Raw genomic sequence first — 24,430 nt, forward strand, 5'->3', positions numbered from 1 at the left:
AAGGAAGCCAATTTAGGATAGCTCAAACCGGGTTACTCTGCAGAAATGTGGGCCCAAGATTGTTTGATCTTTCAGTTTAAGGAAAAGCAGGCTATCCAGACCTTTATGTGAATTCTTACAATTATGGAACATTGATAACTAATTTAAAAACTTGTAAACACTGCTAGCAAACAGGCACATGGGTCTCTAATTTGCACCTCTGAGCTCAGAATATGTGTCAGAGGATGCTCATCTCAATTGACATCCAAGAGATCACACCTGCCAGAAACACTGACAAATCCCTGATTCCCAGTAATGCCTTTTGCTAATGCTACTCCCTTTTAATGATGTGAAGAGATTCCTCTGGAAAGACTTCAGCTCTTCCTACTCACCAGAAAAAAACCCACACAGTAGAAAATTCCCTATTCCTTCTTCTTCCCTGGCTCTCCCATTAAGCTTGGCACCTGCCCCTGGCCCTGCCTGCTGCCCCCTCTATCTGGCCACCTGCCATTTGACACGCTGCTTCCCCTTCTTAACCTCCCCAGCCCATGTGAATACTGTTCCACTGCATGTCCTCAGGGCCCCAGATCATTGTTCCACCTCCCTTCTGGTCCCCTGGAAATCCCCAGCTTCTCTGCTGCTTGCTGGCCTCCCACCAAGGGAGCCCACTGGACAAAAGATGGGAAAAACTGGCTCACCTTGAATAGAACCACCGTTAATTTTAATAATGATCATGACTCAAGGGTACTTATAGACCATATGACACTTACCAAAGTGTATACACATTCGTCATTTCTTTTTACTTGCATAATCTTCCTGTGAGACAGAGCAGGCCTTTGGCCATTGTACCCTTATAGGAACGGAGGGATAAAGCCACAGGAGGACAAGCTTGTCACCAGCCCCTCAAGGCATACTATCCAGAGAATGAGTTGTTGCTTTTTAGAAAACTCCCTGGATGTCTCTTCTAGGGGGAGTCCTTGGAGTCCTTGACAGAAGCATGGGTATCTGTCCTCGGAGGGACCGGAGCTCTGGGGTCATGAGGACAGGTCAGCCAGTCTTGGTTTCAGCCACAAGCACCATGCCGACTTCTCGTCACTCCCTCTTGGCCAACTCTAGGTTTCCAAATGGAGAGTGACACAGCTCCAATTTACCAGGGAACTCCTCAGAATTCCTATAGGGGATGATGGATATTCTAATAACTGGGCCTCTTCTGTCATCTCAACCAGTATGAATAGAGGGATGCATGGATGATCTGCTGTCAACATTTCTGTATTTCCCTTTGGGTAGTTAAGCTATTCTCAAGCCTAACCTTCAGGACTTCCCATCTCCAAAACCATAAAGACCAAACTCATTAGAGTAGCTTCAAGGTCCTTCAGAAGCTGGCTCAATCTCTTATTGTAGTTTCACATTTCCCCCAGCCCTGACCTCTCCTATCTCACATGTCATAGTCCATGCACCTGCAACAGCTACACTAACAAATCCCTGATTCCCAGTAATGCCTTTTGCTAATGCTATTCCCTTTGGCCGAATCCTGTCCTCTAACATCTTTGCTGTGCAAGCTCCTATTCATCCTTCAAGACCCAGCTCAAAAGTCCACTCCTCTATAGAGTCCTCTTCAACTCCTCTCACTAAAGAGTTTTCTTTTCCTTCCTCTGAACTTTCACAGAATGTGGTCCATCCCTTGTTACCTTATATTTATTTATTTATTTTTTTATTTTTTTTTTTTTTTTTGAGACAGAGTCTCGCTCTGTCCCCCAGGCTGGAGTGCCGTGGCACGATCTCGGCTCACTGCAAGCTCCGTCTCCTGGGTTCAGGCCATTCTCCTGCCTCAGCCTCCCGAGTAGCTGGGACTATAGGCGCCCGCCACCGCACCCGGCTAATTTTTTGTATTTTTAGTAGAGACGGGGTTTCACCGTGGTCTCGATCTCCTGACCTTGTGATCCGCCCGCCTCGGCCTCCCAAAGTGCTGGGATTACAGGCATGAGCCACCGCGCCCGGCCATACCTTATATTTATTATGAGTTATTTCCTTGTATCCCTTGCTTGACTGCGAGCCCTTGAGGGTCTTCTCTTCATATCTCAAGTTGCTTTTGGCACATGGTGGATAACCATAAAGTGTTTGTTGAATGAAAGAGAAAGAAATCTGAAGTAATATAAACATTTATTTAAAATATTAATCATATGCTAGAAGCCTAGCACATTAAAAATATCAATCATGGCCTGGCATCGTGGCTCACACCTTGAATCCCAGTGCCTTCAGAGGCAGACATGGGAAGATCGCTTGATTCTGGAAGTTCAAGACCAGCCTAGCCAACATGGTAAGACCCTGTCTCTGCAGAAAAAAATTTTAAAGTCAGCCAGGCATGGTGGTGCACACCTGTAGTCCCAGCTACTCAGGAGGCTGAGCCAGGATGATCCCTTGAGCCCAGGAGGCAGAGGCTACAACGAGCTATGATTGTGGCACTGCACTGAAGCCTGGGAACAGAGTGAGAGTCCCTCTCCATACTAAATAAATTAAATAAATAAAAATATCAATCATGCAGTAGGTACCTTATCAATGTTATTTTTAATCTTCACACTAACCTTGTGAGTTAGACTTTATAATCATGGAACATAGAGAGGTTAAATAACTTGTCCACGACACACAGTTAGTAGTTTAAATTTGAGCCCAGGTTTGTCTGACTCTTCCAATAGGCAATGCTGCTTCCTACTGCTTCTACACAGCCCAAGCTTCCCTTCCGTGTCCTGGGAGATTCTGAGTGCCTCCTTTTCCTTCAGCCACTGTAGCTCCCTGCACTGAAGAGCTCCTGGATAAGAACACAGAGCCCCATGAACATCTCCTCAAGGATCTGGCTCTGAGTTTCCACATAAAAGCATCCTTTCCACAAGAGAAGCAGCATGGTGCTCCCCAGGCTGGACTCTCACCCAGACTTCTCCAGCTCATGTGGCCTTATGCTTGGGGCCAAACAAGGGAAGAGATGAAAAATGAAAATGGGAAAAGCTGGGTTCACTAAAATTGTGGGACTTAAGAAGTCCAGAGAGCAGTATGAGACCCATTTCACAACAAGGCATAATGTGAAAAGGAGAGCGGGCCTCCTCCCTACCTTGCAGGGAACCAACACCTGCGCATCGAGGGCTCAAGAACACAGCCTGGCTCTGCCAGAGGCTCCAGCCCATCGGCAGCACCCTCCGCCAGCAGGGCTAGTGGAGGTGAAAACATTTCATGTGCAGGGGCTCTAGAAGGATTTGGCCCCCCAGGGAAAGTGGCAGTAGGGACAGTGGGTACCCACTGCTTTGAAGCTGCAGGAGGCAGCACCAATAGTGGAGGTGGCAGCGACACACTCTGAGGCGCTCGGAGGCAGGTCTTTGGCGAAGGCAGTCGGGTGCTCACAGAGGGAGCAGTGGCAGCACACGCCAGTCAAGGGGGTGGGAAGGAGGAGAAGGAAAATGACAGGCACCCTCTTAAGTTGATGGAGGGACCTAAGAGAGAACTCCAAAAGAGTCTCTTCTAACAAACTACGATTACTGAAATGTCAAAGTTACCCAAAGGTAGGACTGTCACGGAACATCAGGGGTGTGTGGGTGCCACTACGTTTTCTCCAGGCCATCATTCTTCCCCAGCCAGGCTGGCCTCAATCTGAGGACTCTGTATAGTTCTTTTCCTGCATTGCTAGTGAGAACTAACGAGGGATAGCTTGTAGTGTCCCTAATCTTAATGCATGAATAGTGAACTGTGTTAAGCTCAGGTGAGAGCCTGCTGGGGGAATAAAAGAGAAACTGCCTATCTTTTTTGTTTTCTGAGTAAACCAAATAACCTGTATGTGTGCACTATTCACAATAGACAAGGTATGGAAACAATCTAAATGTCTGTCAATGGATGAATTAAAAAATGTGAAAAATATATACACAATAGAATATTGTATCTGTATACACACACATACACACACACAAGGATATTATTCAGCTTTTAAAAAAGAAGGAAATCTCACCATTTGCAACCATGTGGGTGAACCTGCAGGACATTATGCTAAGCGAAATAAGCCAGGCACAGCAAGACAATATTGCATGATCTCACTTATATGTAGAATCTAAAAAGGTCAAACTTGCAGAAACAGAGAGTAGAATGGTGGTTGCCAGTGACTGGGGGTGGGAGAAATGGGGAGATGTTGGTCAAAGGATTCAACTTGATATTTCAGTTATGAGATGACTATGTTCTGGGGCTCTAATGTACAGCATAATGTATTGTGTACTTGGAATTTGCTAAGTATTGTCCACTATACAAAAAGGTAACTATGTGAGTTGGTGGATATATTAGTTAGCCTGACCGTGGTAATCATTTCACATCAAAACATCACACTGTATGCCTGGAATATATGACATTGTATAAAAACATTGTATCGAGGTAATGAAAACATCACATCCTATGCCTTGAATATATACAATTTTTATTTGTCAACTATACCTCAATAAGGCTGGGGGAATAAAGAGTAAACTGCATTTGTCCCCTAATCAAGATGGCTCTGATCATCATGATGTGAGAATAAATGCTCCGGCTCCTGCCCCTGGAAGCTCCCACCAGCCCAAGCCTAACTCTGTGTTTTTGTTCTAAACCAGCAGGGTCCTCCTACCACAGGGATATCTTACAGTCCACCCCCCACGATTGTCCTGACTGGGGATGCCACTTCACCAGAAGGAGAAACTGACAAAAACCTGGCCAACAGGTACAGGTGCCTGATCCTTGCATTGTGACGAACAATATGTCCTAGAACATGAGGATCTGACAGCTATATTTTTAAATAAATCTTTTCTTTTTTCTTGTATCATTTTATTGACTAAACTATAATCAAGCAGTTTTTCAAAATACGAGAGAGAAATTGGAATTTTTCCATTTCTTGGCCTCCCATGGAAAGGGCTAGTCTTTAAGAAAAGCATAAATCACCGCAGGGGAGTTCGAGGTCAGGAGTTCGAGACCAACCTGGCTGACATGGTGAAACCCCATCTCTACTAAAAATACAAAAATTAGCTGGGTGTGGTGATGCGTGCCTGTAGTCTCAGATACTCAGGAGGCTGAGGCAGGAGAATCACTTGAACCTGGAAGGCAGAGGCTGCAGTGAGCCGAGATCACGCCACTGCACTCCAGCCTGGGCGACAGAGTAAAATTTAGTCTCAAAAAAAAAAGAAAAAAGAAAGAAAGAAATAATATACAGGCATCTTTTCACCTATTTTCAAGTCGTGGATTGATTTTCTGAACAAGATGACTGTTCTGTCTTTCAGAGTTCACAGTCCCCACAAGAGGCCTTCTCACAGACACTTGAAGGTGTCCACTGCCTCCCTGACATCTGTGGGTAAGGACCAGGGCAATCTAAGTCATGTTTGAGTAGAAAGACTGAGGTCTGGCAGCATGGCTGGGCTTGACCCCTTACTCTCTCCTTCTCTTCAAGGTGGTCCCTCCCTATATGCCCAACAAGACAGGGTAGATCAGCCCATCTGGGTCTAGGAGAAACATATTTAATTCAGTTTTCGTTGCTCAAAAGACAAGACCAGGGCACGAAGAGGAAGATGCAGAAGTCAAAGAAAGAAAGAAAGAACAGCTGAGTGAAGCTTGTTTCTGAGGTTTAGGGGGCAGAGTCCTCCAGCCTCTGCTAGAGAGGCCCACATCCAGGTTGGAGTGGGTGCCTGAGTGTAAGGCCGGCTACCCTGGTCATCTGCTCATCCCCAGATGGTGGCTCACGATCTGCCCTGGGCTGTTGGAACATAGATATCATACAGAGTTGGTCACTGCCTTAATGCTGCTCATAGACTATGAAGAGACTGAGAAATGAGCAGATAATTGGGACCCTGTATGATAAGGGACTGCACAGAAGAGCTAGGCCAGCCAAGGCAAGAAGGGGACCAAGCAAGTCTCTCTGGGGAGAGGAAGTTTTAGGAAGGTATTCCAGAGGAGGAATACCTTGAGTTGTGCCTTAGAGAGCTGGACAGATAGGTGAGGGAGGAAGGGCATGCCAGGGGGAATATGAAACACACTGAAAGAGCAGGAACCTCCATGGAGCATGTTGCTGGCAACTGAAACTCTGCCATGTGTACCAATTGGGACTTTTTCAAATGATAGAAACCCAACTCAAACTACCTCACACCAAAAAAAAATTTACAAAAGCCAGCACTTGTGATTTCAGGTAGTGCTAGATCCAGGTGCTCAAAGTGGATTATTAGCAATTGTCCTATTCCATCTCTTGAACCTTTTTTCTTGTGTGTTAGCTTTCTTCTTGGCAGACTCTTCAACACATGGTAGCCAACAGCTACCAGCAACTCCAAGCTCACGCCCCATCAGTGCAGAGTTCCTCTTCCCCATATACTCCACACCAGGATTGCCTCTCAATGGCTTCACATGGCCGTCCCTGAGCCAATCTCTGTGGCCAAGAGGATTGGGTTCATTGATTGGCCAAGACTGGTCCACATTCCCACTCTTGGCACAGGGGGGTTAGCTAATGGGGAATCAGAGGGGTTTTTACCAAGTGAAAACCAAAGAGCTGCTGCCCAAAGAAGAATAGAACCTGATGGAGGCGAAATGGGAGCTGTTCACTCCAGCAGGGCTGAAGTGGAGGGACTCGGGAGTATGTGGGGCCAGCAAGATCGGCTGAGATCAGTTTGGGGTTTGGATGCCACACTGAGGAGCATGAGAAATCCCCATGAGATGAGGTAGAGAATGGCTTGGCCAGATATGGCTCTGATAGCCACTCTGATAGGCAGTGGGGGATAGGACGGAGGGGCTTGCCTGAGGGCAGGGACCTCTTAGGTGGCAGACATAGTTGTCCAGGTAAGAGCTAATGAGTGCTAGCGAGGCTGAGGCAGGAGAATCACTTGAACCCAGGAGGTGGAGGTTGCAGTGAGCCGAGATTGTGCCACTGCACTCCAGCCTGGGCCGCAGAGTGAGACTCTGTCTCAAAAAAAAAAAAAAAAAAAAAAAAAAAAAAAAAGCTAATGAGCAAGAATGGAGATGAGGAACAGGTTCCAGAGATGTTTATAGGTAAATGCAGGGAGGACTTGATCAACTGATTGGATGTTGGGGGAGGGAGAAGTGGGGAATGACTCCCGTGATCCTGAGCAGCCAAGTGAGAGGTGGTGCCATTCACCCACCTCATCCAGAGGGGCAGTTTTGGAGAAAAACGGGCGTGAACGATGTGAGTGGAGGGAAGGTGGTCACGGGGTTGTGGCCGTGGCCGATGATCTTTGGTCTCCCTCTTTTATTCACAAACCATAAGCGCATTAGCTTGTGAAAGAAACAGACCGGAAACAGGAATGCACTGGGGGTGCAGACGGCGCCAGAGGTAGGGCTCCTGGGTGACCTTCCCTTCCCAACAGAGTTTAGGAAAATTCTGTGAACCTGAGATGGCTCCAGGACCATTTGTGATGGAGGACCACAGGCCATAAGCCAGAGGCACCAGGCCTAGAGAGGAAGCCAGTGTCTGTCCCTATGTGACTCTCTTGATGGCACTGGGCTGAGGTTTGGCTGTCTGGTCAGCTGTGGGCAGAGTCCCTGGGATGAGGCATGGTGTGGCATGGCCTCAGCCTGGGGCCATGGATGCAGCGGCTCTCACCCCAGCTCACCCTCCTTCTGCAGATCCCACGGGGCACATCATTGACCTGGTGAACGACCAGCTGCCAGATATCAGCATCTCAGAGGAGGACAAGAAGAAAAACCTGGCGCTGCTGGAAGAAGCCAAGTTAGTGAGTGAGCGATTCCTGACCCGCCGTGGGAGGAAGTCCAGGAGCAGCCCCGGAGACTCCCCATCAGGTAGGATGGGCCGGGATGTACAGGTGGCTACCCTGAGCCCCTCTAGGGTGGGGAGAGAAGGGCCTGGCACCAGCTGCAGGGGGCACCTCACCTCTGAGGAGGTTGCCTTGGACTCGCCTGCTCCTCTCAGCAGAGGTAGGGATTCTGTCCTGGGCTCCCTTCCCCTGATCTCTAACTGTGGGTGCTGGGAAGCATCCTAGGCCCTCTGGGGAAGGGGAGATGGTCTACGGGGAATTTCCGGGTTGGAGGGAACGTTTTCCTGGGCCCAGAAATCCTCCTGCTTCCTCTATGCTAGACTCACTTTTCTTCCTGAGCAAAAAGTTGGGCAAGTGTGTAAGTGTACTTAGGAGGACAAGGGGAGCTTTTGAAGTCAGGGCTACCCTGGGAAGTCTGGAAGGAGCAGCCCCTGGAGCTGTACCTGACAACCAACGCCAGGCCTCAGTTTCTGGACAGTGCCTTGAGGTCAGGCCAGACAGGCTGAGGAGTGTGACTCTATCCTCGAACCCCCAAATGGCCTGAGGATACCCCTCTTGGGCAGCAGCAGGGAGGGGTTGGGCTGTAACAGGAGCATCATATGGCAGTCCAGCATCAGCCCCTGAGCCCAGCAAGGCAGACCCAGTTCCCAGGGCCTGGGAAAACCTAAAAGGATGTCTTTGCCAGGTTGAAGTCCTAAACCTTTACGAATGCCAGCCAATTTGTGTCTGTCTTCACAGCTGTTTCCCCAAACCTCAGCCCCAGCGCTTCTCCTACATCCTCTCGAAGCAACTCGCTTACAGTCCCCACCCCGCCAGGTGAGGCCCAGCTGCCCGGGGACTTCCCGCCCTGCCTCTTGCTCTGGGTGGCAACTCAGCCTGGACTGATCAGCATGCCTGCCAGCCTGCAGACTTCTCCTTCAAGAACTCTGTTTGGCCCCTTCACACCCACAGCAAGACCCCTCTCCAGGGGCCATTTGCTGGGCCACCCAGAGGAGGCAGATAGACTTTCTGTTAGTGTCTTGGCCTTGTGTTGGGAGGCAGATGTACCCCAGGGTCAGGAAGGCTGGGTGGGAAAGGGGACTAGGACAGCCTCTCTTGCTCAGGGAGGCTCAGAGAAGCCCCCAAGAGCTTATACGGAAAGGCCTCTTTGGGGTCTGACTTCTTCCCTTTCATTAGGCTGTGCCCAGAACTACACCCTCCAGCCAACAAGGAAAGAGGGAGGGTGCCAGGAAGGGCAGCTGGCCCTCATCAGTACAGCGGGGCACGCTCAGGTTGGGGCCAGGCAGGCTGGGCCCAAATCTCAGTGCTGACATTTCCTGGCCATGAGACTTTGATTTCTCTGTGCCTCAGTTTCCTTCTGTGGTCTCTGAACATTCGGTGAGGGCCCACCTGAGAACCTGGCACATGGGAAGTAGTCAGCAAATCTTCCAGGCCTGAGACTGTGAAGGGAGGATAGTCTGGGGAGGGAGATGTGGCTGAAAGCACGGCTGAGGGCCTGGGCTGCTGGGCCTCACTCACTAGTGTCTGGACCCTTCCAGGTTTGGATGTGTGCAGTGGTCCGCCATCCCCTCTGCCTGGAGCGCCACCACAGGTGACAGGACCCACCCCTCCCCGCTGCTGGGCTGTTTCTATGCCAATGGGTCTCTCCCCTTACTCCGAATACCAGGAGCCCCTTCGTGACCCACTGGAGATGAGGGTGCTGGGTGGAGGGCATGCTAGGGGGCCTCCTTGGGGATATTTCAAGAGGAAACATGGTCTCTTCCCATTCCTGACTGACTCGTGTTCACCTTCTCCAGCAGAAGGGGGATGAGGCCGACATCTCTTCACCTCACCCTGGCGAGCCTGTGAGTTTGAGCTTTGCTCCCTTTGGATGTTTTGAGTGTGGGAGGCACAGTCTCCTAGAAGGCTAGGCTGGCCCCTGGGCAGCCTTCAAGTGTGTGTGCATGCACACGTATGAGTGGAGGGTCAGGGCCAGGAAAACAGCAGATTCCCCTGCCCTATAGTGACTAGAAGTCTAAGGTGGAGGGGTGGGGAGGCAGGATTCAGGGGGATGAACTCCGTGGAGGCAATACTCACAGCGCTGACCCCTAGTCAGGCTGCTGGTTGGAGACAAGGGGGACCTCCAGGCCAGGTGAGACTGGCTCCTGTCAGCTCCAGTGGAAAGGGCAGGAAAGCGCCAGCCCCTGCCTGGGATTCTGTCTGAGGAAGCCGGGAAAACCTCATCTTTGTTGATGAGCAACAGAAGCACCCCACCCTGCTCACAACGAGGGGCCCACATGCTCAGTGTTGCAAGCGCGGCAGTAGAATTTAGTGTCACCTGGAACTGGGTCGGGGATACAGTCCCCTGGAAGAGTCTCAGCACACTTGAGGCAGCCACACAGACCCCCAGACCCACGTGCTGCTCACAGCCCAGGTTTCCCTTGGGGAATGAACAAAGTAAACTAACACTGCAGAATCTTAGAGCTTCTGAGCGGGAAGACATCACCTTTGCAAGAATCGCCCCATCCAATGATCCTTAACCTCTTTGGATCATGGAACTCTGAGAAATTGTTGAAAGCTGTGGATGCTCTTCCTGGAAAAACGCCCCTCCACACACAGACATACACATACGTCATTTCAGAGGGTTCACCAACCTGGGTCCCTAAGAGTTAAGGGCCTTGCTAAGCAGCACCAAGGCTAGATCTGGGGCAACTGAGTTAGGGCCAAAGCTGCTTTCTATTCAAGTTTCCTCAGCTCCTATCCCTTGGGAAATTCTTGGCTGGTTTTGAATTGCAGGTTCCATTTTCCTGTTTTACAAACCTCAGGCAGAAGCCCTCTCCTCCCACATCATCCACTCATACCCCATACACACTTATACAAATGGGCCCCTTGGCAAGGTGTGTGGGGGCAGAGACTCCACAGCAGAAGTGGCCCCACCTTTTTCCCCTCAACCTGCCCCCGGGGTTCCAGCTCTACCTTGTCTTTTTCAGAATGTCCCCAAAGGGCTAGCTGACAGGAAGCAGAATGACCAGAGGAAAGTGTCTCAGGGCAGGCTGGCTCCTCGTCCTCCTCCAGTTGAGAAGTCCAAAGAGATTGCAATAGAACAAAAGGAAAACTTTGATCCCCTCCAGTACCGGGAGACCACACCCAAAGGCCTAGCTCCTGTCACAAACAGCAGTGGGAAAATGGCCCTGAACAGCCCTCAGTCTGGCCCCGTGGAGAGCGAGCTGGGGAAGCAGCTCTTGAAAACGGCCTGGGAGGGCAGCCCTCTGCCGAGAAGTCCAACCCAGGATGCGGGAGGAGTGGCTCCCCCAGCCCCCCAGGGGAGAAGCCCAGCTGGAGAGCCGATGGGGCCCAAGGCTGGCTCCAAAGCTGAGCTTCCACCCACTGTGTCCCGCCCCCCCCTGCTGCGAGGGCTCTCCTGGGACGGTGGACCTGAAGAACCTGGCCCCCGGCTGCAGAAAGTGCTTGCCAAGCTGCCACTGGCAGAGGAAGAAAAACGTTTTGCAGGCAAAGCCTGTGGCAAGCTGGCCAAGGCCCCTGGACTCAAAGACTTTCAGATACAAGTGCAGCCCGTGCGGATGCAGAAACTGACCAAGCTCCGAGAGGTGGGTTCCTGGGGGCCAGTTGGGCAGAATGTGTACTCCAGGTACCCCCTGGGCTGAAGACCTTAGGGCTGAACAAAGTAAACTTAGGGCCCCTGGCCAGGGCAGCTCTGGCCTGGACTTGGGCCTTGTGGAGGCGTAAATTTTGCCACTCTGAGAAGTCAGGCCTATTTATGTGGCATCTCTTTCCTAAACACCCGTTTTAGGTGCTTTTTATGTCAGTTACCAGGCAGAGCTCAGTCTAGAATCTAGGGGAAGGCAGACGTGTGGAGGGACATGTGGGCCCCTCAGTCCTGGGCTGCTTTCCTCCTCCAACTGGAGTGCAGTGGCTCATAAACAGGAATCCCCTGATGGAATGCCCAGTCATGCCTAGGATTAGCTAACAAGGGTGAAATAGTGATTTCCTTTGCGATGGCCCCAAGCCTTCCTTCCTGATGCCTGTTAACAAAGGCTTTAAGTCCATCTGCAAGTGTGACGGCTGCTCCGCCCATGGTGAGTTTCTTCCAGTGCCCGTGGTGTCCCCCCCAGCTTCTGCTGGCCATCAAACCAGGCACAGCGGTCTCGCACGGGGCTGCCGCCCTACGCAGGGTATGGCGGGGCATCCAGAGATAGAGACCAGATAACAGGACAAAGCAATCCTGACCAGTCCTGTCTCCTCCAGAAGGCCCACTTGGAATACAAACCAAGGCACCTGGATTCCGCAGAGTGGGGCCCAGCACCCCCAGAGCGGGAGGTTCCTCCTGGCTCCTCTACAGAGGGGAATGTAGGGCAAGGAAGAAAAGAATGTGCCCGATAACACTCAAGCACAAGTGAGGGGATTTCTGTGCTGGCACAGACACATTCCAATGCTGGCCACTATCCTATTCAGAAACCTTCGTGATACTCTGAACTGAAGGCTCAGGGGAGCTGGGGTGTGGCTGCTGATGTTAACATTTTACACACAAAACTCTACCTAGTCAGAAAGACCCAACTAACTAGTGGATCGAACAGCACAGGGCCCAGAGGGGTTGCCAAGGTCCCAGATCTCTAGCGGAAGTTGGAGCCAAGGGGCTGACAGCCAGGGATTTGCCTTCATGGGCCTCTGGTCATCAGAGCCTCCTCACTCCCTACACTCCTGTAGGTTTTGCTCACCCAGTGAAGTTACAGGGAACCTGGAGGCCCCATGTCACTAACCACTACCCTGGCACCTGAGCGCCCAGCCCCTACCCGACTCCAGAGTGCTGAAGCTGATGGGCTGTGGGCCTCTGACTTGCTAAGCAAATGGGTAAAGGGTCTTTGGCCATGACTTCCACTTGGATCACGAGCACCCTCTGCTGGCCCCTTCCTTTCCTCCTTTCTCGGGGCACAAACCATTCCCAAGTGCCCTCTGCCACACAGCAGACTGAAGATCCATAAGTCACAGGGGCAAGGAGCTCTGCCAGGTGCCTTCACTCAGGGCCTTGGTCTGGTGCTCATTGGCTTAGAGCAGGTGTGAGCCCACTTGGGCCGCACACCTGTGGTCAGCATCCCATCTCTCCCTGGGCTCTGCCAGCTGAGGCCCCAAGCCAGCAATTCTCAGGCCTCACTTTTCTGGAGAGTTTAAAAACTCAAGAGGTTCCATAAAAGGCCATTTAGGACCCGAGTGTGTGGGCTAATTGCAGCTCCTGGAAGTGAGCAGTCAGGAAGATCCAGCCAGCCATGAGAGCACCAAAGCTGTTTCCAGGAGCAGCGCCATACACACCCAGGGGACCCTCCTGTCCCAGAGCCCTTAGTTCTGCCCCTGTATGTCCTTTACAAACCTCAGCCACAGTGAGGCCAAGCAGTTCATTTACCCTGAAGCCCACAGACTTGTTTAAAAAGACCATGCCAAGGGGAGTCCCTCACCTGTGGAATGTGGTGCCGACAGTAGTGTTTCAGGCACCTTCACGGACTGGGAGAGGAACTGTTTCCTGGTGCTTCTCAGGCCTCACCATGGCCATACCTGCCCACCCACCTCTCAGGCTGCCCCGCTTTCCCACCTCAGATAGTGGTTACAGAACCATAGACAGAGCCAAGAGAACAACCCAGCCCAGTGTCATCATCTGAAATGTTGTCTCTTTCTTTTACCACAAAGGAGCACATCCTGATGAGAAATCAGAACTTAGTGGGGCTCAAGCTTCCGGACCTTAGTGAAGCGACTGAGCAGGAAAAAGGTAGGTGGGATTGGGGCAGATACTGTCTCAGCGAGTGCTGATTTATCTGTGCCAGATCAAGGAAAGTGAATGTGTAAACACAAGACTTCCTGTGTCTTCCTCAGGAAACATTTGCAGGTGAATGAATGAATCCGATTGTGTCTTCTGCCCCCTCAGCACCTCCAAACCTGCCTCCTTCCAGCCAGCCCCCAGGCCTTGCTGCCAGCCATCCCTGAGCCCTGCTGGCATCTAGTAGGCCTGGAAGGGTGCCTCAGGCCTGAACTTTTGACACTTCCTGTTCCTCGTACACCCAAGAAGCTGCCCAAATTGAAGAGTTCCTCTTTTCGACGCATCACGACCATCTCTTGCTTTCTAATCTGCTGTCACCACAAAGTCCATATCCCAGCCCTGCCCCGCTGGGTAGCTGCAGGCGCCTTCCTCCGAGCCTCCGGTTCCCCGCCCACCTCCTGCCAGAACCATCTTCTGAAAATGAGGCTTCAGTCCCCACCCTGCCTCCCTGTCTGCACTCACCTTGCCGATGTTCTCAGTAGGGTTCTGATCCCTCTAGATCTGGCTGGGCAGGTCCAGCCCTGTTCCCAGTGCCCCCAGCACCCTTCCTCGGCCCCGTTCTCCAGCATGAGTATGTCGAGCCCCACTGCGAGTTGGAACTGTAAGCCCCGCTATCACTCAGCCATGTGACCCGGGCAAGCTATTCAGCCTCCCTGGGCCTGATCCCCGCTGCATGTAAAACCGGGCTAAGAACAGTACTTGCCTTCTTAGGTGATTATGGAGATTAAAGCAGCTAATATCTGTAAAGTACCTAAAACAGTACCTGGTATATGACAGGTGTTATCTAGGTGTCAGCTATTATCATCCCTAGAGAAGAAGTCCCCAAGGGCAGGAGTGTGTGTGTGTCCACTGCTTACAACAATCCCTGGCACTACTAGGGCCTGCATAGGTATTTGTTGAATGAACTAATGAAATTGTATGAGATGTGGCAGGGGCCTAGGTGAGCCTGTAATCCCAGCACTTTGGGAGGCAGGTGGCTTGCTTGAGCTGAGGACTTTGAGACCAGCCTGGGCAGCATGATGAAACCCCATCTCTACAAAAAATACAAAAATTGCCCAGGCATGGTGATGCACACCTGTAGTCCCAGCTGCCCGGGAGGCTGAGGTGGGAGGATTGCTTGAGCCTGGGAGGTCAAGGCTGCAGTGAACTGTGATCGTGCCACTGTACTCCAGGATTTCACTCTGGTGTACAGAGTGAGACCCTGTCTCAAAATAAAAATTTTTAAAAAGATGTGACAGCAGCGTTGAGATAGGTATGTGAAAATAATCTGTAATTGTAACCATAGTGCCGTGAGGTGGACAAAGAGGCATGGGCAAGTGGAGAGGAATGAGTGTTTCCAACAGGCGAGACTCCTGGCTCTTCCCTCTTCCCAGGGCCTCTTCTCTGTGGCCACTCACCCTCTTGCCTCTGTGCCTCTGTCCCCGCGGCATCTCCCTCCTGCTGGGCTGTTGCCTTCCTCTCTGAATCTATGATACCTATTCCTTAAAGCAGTGGGTTAGTCCCACCGGCTCTGCAATCTTCCTCCTTTCTTGACTTTCTTTTGTATTTTACTCTATATACTATTCCCTTTTTCAGAGGGGGTGGGGGACTATTTTTTATTGTAAATATATATAACTTTCAACTTGCCATTTTAGCCATTTTTAAGTATACAGTTCAGTGGCAGTAAGTACATTCATATTATGCAACCATCACCACTATCCATTTCTAGAACTTTTCATCATCGCAAACTGAAGCACCACACTCATTAAAGCAATAACTCCTTATTCCCTCCCTCCCCAGCCTCTGGTGATCACCTTCTACTTTCTGTCTCTATGTATTTGACTGTTCTAGATCCCTCCTAGAAATGGAATCATACAGTATCTGTCCTTTTGTGTCGAGCTCATTTCACTTAGTAAAACACCTTCAAGTTTCATCCATGTCACTTACTCCTTTAAATTCAATCTTAATTAATAAATTTCCCATGGCATTTTCCACAGTATAAACCATTTTCACCTCTGATTTTATGTAATCTTCCCAGTTAGCTAAGAGGAGCAGGGATTCTTGCTCTTATAGTTGAGGAAACTGAGGCCCAAGGATCTCCTGACTCCAAATCTCATGGTTTGGCCATCTCATGAACAGTTTTACAACTTTTTTTTTAGCTGTACAACATTTCAGACAAGCTGATTTGTAGGAGACCAGTGTGTTGGGGAGACACAAGTGGGGCTGCTCTAGTTGAAGGGCATAGAAGGGCTTGGATCCTGCATCTTCTGAGACTGTGGGCCCAAGGTACCTCCAGGGACCCAGGCTTCACAGAGCACCATTTGAAATTCCTTGCCCCGCTTCAAGCTGCTGGGAGCCAGTCTCAGCATAAGAGCCCTCTGTTTATGGATGCTTGTGTGAATGTGTCCAGGATGTCACTAACAATGGTGGAAGCCCCTAGTCTGAACAATAGTAACTTACACCTACCTATTTATTCAGCTTTGGTAAGAAGGTTCCCAGAAGTAAAATTTCAAATGGTATTTTTCCTCGAGGGCTAAATGTTTTAAATAAATTAACCATCTTTAGAGGGATCTTTTGAAAATGCAGTATATACTTCTCTACTTATAATTTTAAATTTACTAAAGCATATTTAAAACACTGGAAAAAAAAACCTTAACTTTAAAATTTCACCCACAACCCCATAAATTCTGAAAAACAATTTTTTTCCTTTGCAATATTTGCCTGTATGTATAATGTTTTCAGTTGATTCGATGAATAGATACGGCTTCTTTTTCTTATTATTTTATACTGAGTAACTTCTCCTCAGTTATGATTTAATGGGTGCATAATTCCTTTTGTATTAACATATCTGTTGTTCTTTGAACTAGGATTAACAACACTAGTATAAACAATTATGGACTGTTAGCTGTTTTTCTTTCTTCCTTTAAATTATTCCCTTGAGATAAATGTTCAGACTTGAGAATCACAAAGTTAAAGAATAGAAACATTTGCATTTCCCAAATTACTTGCAATGAATAATGCTACTGACAAAGACTGAATGGACATCTTTCTCCTACGCGTTACCCGCACTGGTGTTTGCTTCTGCTCCTTGTTATTCAGAATATATTAAGAATAATCAGTAATTATCATTGTTATAACTTTATTATTATTAGTGTGAAGTTTCATTATTATTTCAATTAATTTGCTAGGAAGCTCAAACTTAAAATGTTAAAATAGTCATTTTATTTTCTTTTTGGATGAATTAACTTCTCACTTCTTTGCCCGTGTATCCATTTGGGTCTGGGGTTTTTCATTGATTTGTTTGTTTTTTGTTGGTAATGTATGTAAACTTGATATATTATAGATAATAGTCCTTAATTGGCTTTATCTCTTTTTGGGGTCTGTATTTTAATATATTTTCAGTCTTTTTTTTTTTTTTTTTTTTTTTTTTGCTTTTTAGTAAGTTTTGTGTTTTTTTAGAGGAATTTTAAGGAGTTTATATAATCATGTTTGCCTATCTTTCCCTTTGAGAAGTCTTCTATTATTTCAATCATTATAAAAATACTACTTCTCCCCAGTTGTAATAATAGATCTATTTTTTACTAGTTTATATTTATTTTGCTAATACCTCTGAAACTTATTTTAATATATATGTATTTTAAGATTTAAGGTCTTTTTACCTCAATAATATTTTAATAGTGTTTATAGTTCTCTTGTGGCTTAGTCATATGTTACATTCTTTTTCATATATACACCAAAAACTAGTTCTGGGCTCCTGATTCTGTTTTATTGGGATCAATACCACCCCATTTTAATTACTGCTGCCTTATATTTTAGTGTGCAATGGGGTTAGTTTTTCCTCATTGCTCTTCTTTTTCAGAATATTCATTGATATTCTAGATACAGCGATTCAGTGCAAAATAATAGAGCAATTGGACTACAAGTCAGGAGATTTGAGCTCATGTCCCAGTCCAGACACCAATTAACAGAGTCCTTAAATGTGTTCCTCCACCTCTGTGGGCCTCCATTCCCATTTGAAATGTACACTATTTTGTATAACATTCTAATTGTGTTTGCTGTAAACCTACACATTGAATTCAGAAGAACTGTCTAAGTTTTGTTTGCTTTACAGTTTATAGACCTTTAAAGTACTTTGCAGACATTTAGTTCTCATTCAGGCACATGGTTTGTTCCTCTACTAATTTACATATTTCCTTCTTTCTCCTCTATTGTATACATCTTCCATCTCTCTTACTGGGGCACATTCTATGTAGCTTTTTGCTTAAGACTCTTTTCGTATTAGATTTTCTAGCTAATAATTTGTGGCATAGGTGAATAGTGCTTGGTGTCATACATGTTTCTTGCATAAAAAATATTGTTACCAAATGGTAGAGTGATTACTATAGTGATTAATCAGTATGATTATTATTACTAGAGTGATTACTACATGCCAGATACTGTGCTAAGTGCCTTCTGATACCTAATGCTCACAACAATCTTGGGAGGTGACCTTATTTCACTCATTTTACAAATAAGGAAATCGAGGTTTGGGGAAGTTAAGGTCACGTGGTTATTAATTGCTAAAGCCAGAACTGGCACCCAGATGTGTCTAACTTAAAAGACTCTTGACCACTTTGCAGAACACCTTTCTTTTTCAAATTCACAATCAAACCATCTGTTATTTTTATTTTATCCAATTCGCCATTTGTCTTAGTTGTATGCGTGTGTGTGTGTGTGTGTGTGTGTGTGTGTGTATTTCTCAGTGTGTATCTGTATATGTTTTACTACTTTGGCAATATTCCCTAATTCAATAATGGTGATAAGGAGAACATGTGCCTTGATTTTTTTTTTTTTTTGAAACAGAGTCTCGTTCTGTCACCCAGGCTGGAGTGCAATGGCATGATCTCAGCTCACTGCAAGCTCTGCCTCCCGGGTTCACGCCATTCTCCTGCCTCAGCCTCCCGAGTAGCTGGGACTACAGGTGCCCACCACCATGCCCAGCTAATTTTTTGTATTTTTAGTAGAGACAGGGTTTCGCCATGTTAGCCAGGATGGTCTCGATTTCCTGACCTCGTGATCCACCTGCCTCGGCCTCCCAAAGTGCTGGGATGACAGGTGTGAGCCACCACGGCCAGCCTTGTTTCTGTTTTTAACTGAGTTGTTTTTTATATTTTTCTGTCAAGCATCATGTTGTATCTTGTTACTAAATAGAGGCACAATTTCAATTTTTATTTTATAGTTATAAACTAAAGTATATGATAGGTAATATAAAATACTAAAATACAGAATTTAAACTTTTTATTTCTTTAAGAAAATATTTTTCAAGTTTCAAGATATATGTTGAATTTTGTTAAATGTGCTATGGATATCTACTGAAAAATCATGTATTATATTTAATAAATATTTCCCATATATGAAAATGATTTTCCATAGAAATAAACCCTTGTGGTGTGACAGTGAAACTCATTTGATCATAGTTTATTTCTTTTATATGTACTACCAAATTCTATACATGAGTATTTCTTTTAAAGTACTCTGCAACTTTCCTGCATTAGTTAAGATAACATCTAAGTTGCTAGAACATAGAGGCCCAAATACAATAATGTATAGGAGAGAGAAGATTGTTTCACTCTCAAGAAACAACTCCAAGGTGAACTGATCAGGTTAGCAGCAGGCAGTGCTCCATATGATCATCTGGGGACCCTCACTCCTTCCCTGTTGTCATTTTGCCATGCCCTGAGGTGTCAGACTTGATACAAGGTCAAAGCTGGATTATGGACAAATCTGGCTTCTCATGTGAGGGAAGGGGAGAGAATGGAAGTCCAAGCTTCCTTTCTTAGCACAGGAGTTGCACATACCCCTTCAGCTCCCACTGCGTGGGTGATAAGATGGTCACGTGTCCATACCTAGCAGCAAGGGAAGCTGGGGAATGTGACTGCTGGTGGGACAGCTGGCCCTATGCCCAAATTAAACTCCATTTGCATGGAAGGCAGACAAGACATGTTGGGGGATGACTAGGTGCTTCTGTCGCATTGTCGTTTCTACTGAACAACATACTGTAGACAGTTTCTCATTTAAAGCATATGGAACTTTAAACATTTTTAACTGTTTTATTGTATTATGTAAGAAACACTGTATTATTTGACCTATCTCATTAATATTTATGTTGTTTCCACTTTTTTCTCTATTAAAAACAATGTTATAATGAATACACTCTTACATAGATCTTTATAGAGATCTGTTTTTTCCATGGGCTACTATTCTAGAATTGCAATTGATTTATTAAAAGTATTTACTTTTAAATATATATGTGCATACTGCCAGATTAACTTACAAAAAATACACCAATTTAGACATCTACTACCTACAGCAAAACTTTATTATCCAATATTAATAGGGCATAAGATGGATCTTAGAAGTAAAATTATCAGTCAAATGAATTTGATTCCTATAAGCACCAAATTTTAAAACTAAAATTAACCATGGTCGGTGTCCAACAACATATACTCCCTCTCATTTTCTGTCAGTTCTAGGGTCTGGATGCTTAAGAGCTCAAACTGCGTCACTTACCAGCTGCAAGGCCTTGGTCAAAGTTCTAATTCTCTCCATGCTTCAGTTTGTTCATCTTTAAAAGGAGGTTAATAATAGTACCTACTTTACTAAGCTGCTGTAATGTTTGCATGTGATACTGGTCTTTATTCCAGCAGGAACCTGGCATACATTTTCATTTCTGTCATTTAGGTTGCAGAACTCTATCTTGCCAGCCAAATGGATATTTTCGTACACTGTGCTCCACAGTGCTAGAGATGTGGTGGGCAACCCTCTGTGTTTAATGAATACTTGCAGACTTGTGACTTTCTTTTCTCATATTCTGAAAGCCCCATCAAAGAGCCCCATCCCCTCACATACCCAGGATAAAAGGCTTTGGGAGCATTTTATGAGAGCTGGCTCAGATTATGTTTATAGGCTCTAAATACAACCCTGCATATGAACTCGTGGGGAAAACTCCAGTCTCTTATGATGGTTGTTGGCTGTTCCTTTGAGAAATGGGAAAAGATAATTATCAGAACATTCTGGAGTCTGAAGAATTTTGGCTCTGCTTCAGTTTGTGAGGACTGGGAGGCTCATTTCTGTGCGGCATCTAGTCTTTCCAACAACACAATCAGTTCCCTTCTCAGAAACTCTATTGTATGCTGTTTTGATCTTTGATCATTTGCAGGTTATTTCAAGCCAAAGATGTGAGACTGACACTGGGCCAGTTCTTAGGTTGTGTGCTGGGGATGCATTAAGTGGAAAGGGTTCAGGCCCTACCATCAGGGAGAAGGCCTTGTCCCAGCTACCATTATCAGTCCCCTTGGCTATCGCAACAGCCTGCAACCTGATTCCTCTCCCTGCATTCCCAACCCCCAACCCAGCTCACACCATGGCCAACATAGCAGCTGCAGGGATCTCTAAAAGGCAAATCTGTTTCAGCATCTTCAGAGGCTTCATTCTGCTCTTAGGAAGAGCACTTGAATCCTCAGTAGAACCTGCAAGTTCCTGGGTGGTTAACCCCACCCACTTCCCCAGAATATTCTAGGGCCACACTCTCTCACTCACAATATTTTGGCCTGCCTTCAGCAGCTCATTCTTTCCTCTTCTTAGGCATGGCACATGCTGTCTTCGGCGTGGAATGTTCTTCCTCTCTCCCTCTTTGCCTAATGAACTCCCACTCAATCTTTAGATATCTGCTCACGTCACTTTTCTTGGGAAGGGTTTGCTGGTACCTTCAGATCCCTTCTCTTTTGTAAAATCTCTCAGTGTGAAATTGTTTGGATGTTTCTCTGATTAATCTCTGTCCCTCTGGACAATGAGCTCCAGAGGATGTGGCATGTCAGTTTTGCTTAGCATTGTATCCTTGGCTCCCAGCTCATTGTCAGGGACATAGTAAACACTCAATAAACATTAAATAAATGTGTGAACAAATGAGCTCACCTTCACTGTCTAGGAGAGGAAACGTAAGGATAGAAAAAGTCACTACGATAAATTATGATAAAACTTTAACAGGCCGTAAAGTACCTAGGAACAAAGAGGAAGAAGCAGCTAGCTCAGTGGGGTTGAGTCAGGGAAGGCTTTCAGGAGGAGCCACCTTGATCTGGGGAAGAGAAAGTCATCCCAAGCAGGGCGACAGCAGAAGCAAAAGCATGTAGGCATCTTTTAGTGCTTGGCATACTTCAGGAACAGAAGGAATGTCATGTGAACTAAGTGTGAGCTACATGTCCCAGAGAGGTGGGCAACACGGTGGGAACAGTGGGCTGGGACCAGGGTAAGTGGAGGCTTTGAAGGCCAATTAATGTGTTTGAATTTCATTTAGGACACTTTGGAAAGTCAGAGAAGCCTGCAGGTAAGGAAACATCAGGATCAAATCTATATTTTAGAATAATTCTTCTGGACAGATTGTGAGAGCTGGCCTGAAACAGGAGAGGCTAGAGACAGGGAGACACCAGGTAAAAGGATAGGGAAGTAGCCTGGTGAGAGGTAATGAGGTGGTAGTGAATGTGGACATGACAGTTTGACAGCTATTGGAGATCAGCTTGTCAGGACTTGACGAGGAGATGGAGCTGAGAGGCAGACCAGGAATACCACCAGGTACCTGTCTGTATGGCTGTGAGGGTGATGAATTGTGAGGCAGGAGGAGGAGTCTGCTTGAGAAGGAAGACGGTGAATTTGAGTTTGGACATGTCAAATGCCCATGGAAAACAACTTAAATGCAACAGACAAACGTGGTTTTGCATTCTGGCTCTACAGCGATGAGCTGGACCCTAGAAAATCACTTTAACTTAGCTGAGCTTCAGTTTCTCCAGAAGATGCCTTTCATAATACATTCTTTGTACTTTTAGAAACCAATTTCTCTTCTTTGGAGGAAGCAATGACCAAAATTCAGCAAGTCCTACAGTTTCACTTCACTTCAAGTTCAATTAAATTCTAATACTTTTAATTTCAAGAAAGTATATCTAGTAGAATCTCCCTCTTTTTCCCTTGCTACTTCTGTATTTGTGGATAAGGATGTGTTTAAGCTATTTTTTATTTGCAGGACTATTGTAAGAAGTAACAAAGTGTATCTACTGCATAGTTGATGTTCAGTAAATGGTGGCTCTTGAAATGATTTTTTATTCTCCTTATCCAGGTGGCAATATCTAGGAGGTAGCTGGCTATCTGGACCTGGATTTTGAGGGACATGTAGGCTGAGGCAGAGAAGTACATTGAATGGACAGTCCTTCCAAAACCCCCAGTCTAGACTGAGAGCCTCAGGTCTCGGGCAGGAAAGAGGCCTCCCTGAGAAGAAAGAGGTAAAGAAAGTTTATCCCCAACTAGCAGCTTTGACTTTTCGGAACCATCCTGGGACTCAGAGCATCTTTAACCAGAGCCCCAAAAGCAATTTTTGCAAGTTGCTGACATGGTCAGAAACAAATATTTTCATTGGAATGAGATAGTACTGGGAGATATATTTGAAAATAATTGTATTACTTTTGTTGAAAGTGGCTTATCTTCATATCTAAAAATTCAACCAATAGTGAAAAATACAAGGAAGAAAGTAAAAATAGCTTACACTAAACACCTCCTCCCCCACAAATACAGAAGGAAGAAGGGAAAAAGAGGGAGATTATACTACATATACTTTTTTGAAATTAAAAGTATTAGAATTTAATTGAATTTGAAGTGGAACTATAAGACTTGCTGAATTTTGATAATTGCTTCCTCCAAAGAAGAGAAATTGGTTTCTAAAAGTACAAAAAATGTATTATAAAATGCATAAAGGGTTTGGAGTTACTGAGGTAGTGTTTTTGTACTATATGTTTTAAATTTGATCTAAACTTTGGACCTGGCATTTGTTTTAATCAGGTATGGTATGACATAGAGACCTGCAAATGATTCTCATGAAGGAATGTACTCACAGATGCCTAATAGCAGGACATGTGGCACATCACACAAAGCCCCTTAGGGAAGGACCAGGGTGGGTCAGAAGGTAGAAGTGGTGAGGGGAATGATGGCCCCAAGCCTTTACTGGGGTTTTCTTGGGAAGGAAAGGTAGAGGCAGGGTAGGTACCCTGAGTATGTTTAGAGTTGGCTAGTGTGAATAATTTTGGCAGGTTCTAGGCCCCCAGTTGTCAGGTACTGGCCCTGGGGTGATTTAGGGGGAGTACTGGCTTGGTGTGTGAAAATTTGATAAAGGCGATGTTTGCAGGTATGGGTTCTGTATTGGTTGGTTTGTATTTCAAAGACGCACTTGAAGGAGAGTTGTTTCCTAACTCTAAGAATCAGCTAGCCTTGAGAGGGGCTGTCTCTCCAGGATTAAGTCATCAAGTGACAGAACATCAAGAATACAGAAGATAAGAATATTTAGTCACTACAGTGGTAGCTACTGACTTCCTGCAGGAAAAGATGAGAATGGCCGAATATCTTCCCACCTTCACGTTTCTTCCTACCTTTCCATTTCTACCTCTACACATCTTGAATTCTTCTTTGTACATCGTCAAGGTTATAACATTTACATTCCATATTCTGTAATTATGGTTTCCACAGTTATTTAGCCTTAGACTTAAATGTAAAAGGATCTCACGTTCACCACTGGTCCTTTTACCATGGTTCATATTTCCCAAATTTATTCTGATTTATGTCTTGTTTAGCTGGATTTTGTTTTCCAACAATTTTCCAGAAAGAGTTCAGAGGTGCTATGTTCCCTGAGTTCTATCACATTTGAAAATTTTGTCTTAATTATTGAAGGACATCTTGCATGGTTATAAAATTCTTGGGCGACTGTTTTCCTTGGAACTGTGTAGATGTTGCTCCACTGTATTCAAAGTTATGGAGAAGGCTGGGACCAGCTGATTTCTAGCACCTCTTAATCTTCACTTTCCCTTGTAGATGTCTGCCTTTTTTTTTT

At 46.3% G+C, this 24,430-nt stretch overlaps 1 protein-coding gene across 9 annotated transcripts in view; it reads left to right on the top strand.

Annotated features, from left to right (window-relative positions):
- The window catches only part of IRAG1 (inositol 1,4,5-triphosphate receptor associated 1), a 125,596-nt gene that overhangs the window by 55,007 nt on the left and 46,159 nt on the right, over positions 1 to 24,430 (top strand). For 4 of the 9 annotated variants that reach the window (XM_050757396.1, XM_050757400.1, XM_050757403.1 and 1 more), the window contains 8 exons: positions 4,593 to 4,699; positions 5,253 to 5,323; positions 7,597 to 7,770; positions 8,484 to 8,561; positions 9,284 to 9,336; positions 9,542 to 9,589; positions 10,715 to 11,332; positions 13,422 to 13,500. In XM_050757396.1, the coding sequence (XP_050613353.1) occupies positions 4,593 to 4,699; positions 5,253 to 5,323; positions 7,597 to 7,770; positions 8,484 to 8,561; positions 9,284 to 9,336; positions 9,542 to 9,589; positions 10,715 to 11,332; positions 13,422 to 13,500 (1,228 nt within the window). The remainder of the gene's footprint in view (positions 1 to 4,592; positions 4,700 to 5,252; positions 5,324 to 7,596; positions 7,771 to 8,483; positions 8,562 to 9,283; positions 9,337 to 9,541; positions 9,590 to 10,714; positions 11,333 to 13,421; positions 13,501 to 24,430) is intronic. The other 5 variants (XM_050757402.1, XM_050757401.1, XM_050757397.1 and 2 more) reach the window with 3 other exon arrangements.

Source organism: Macaca thibetana, chromosome 14, assembly GCF_024542745.1.
Source record: "Macaca thibetana thibetana isolate TM-01 chromosome 14, ASM2454274v1, whole genome shotgun sequence".
In the NCBI taxonomy this organism is placed as follows: Eukaryota; Metazoa; Chordata; class Mammalia; order Primates; family Cercopithecidae; genus Macaca; species Macaca thibetana.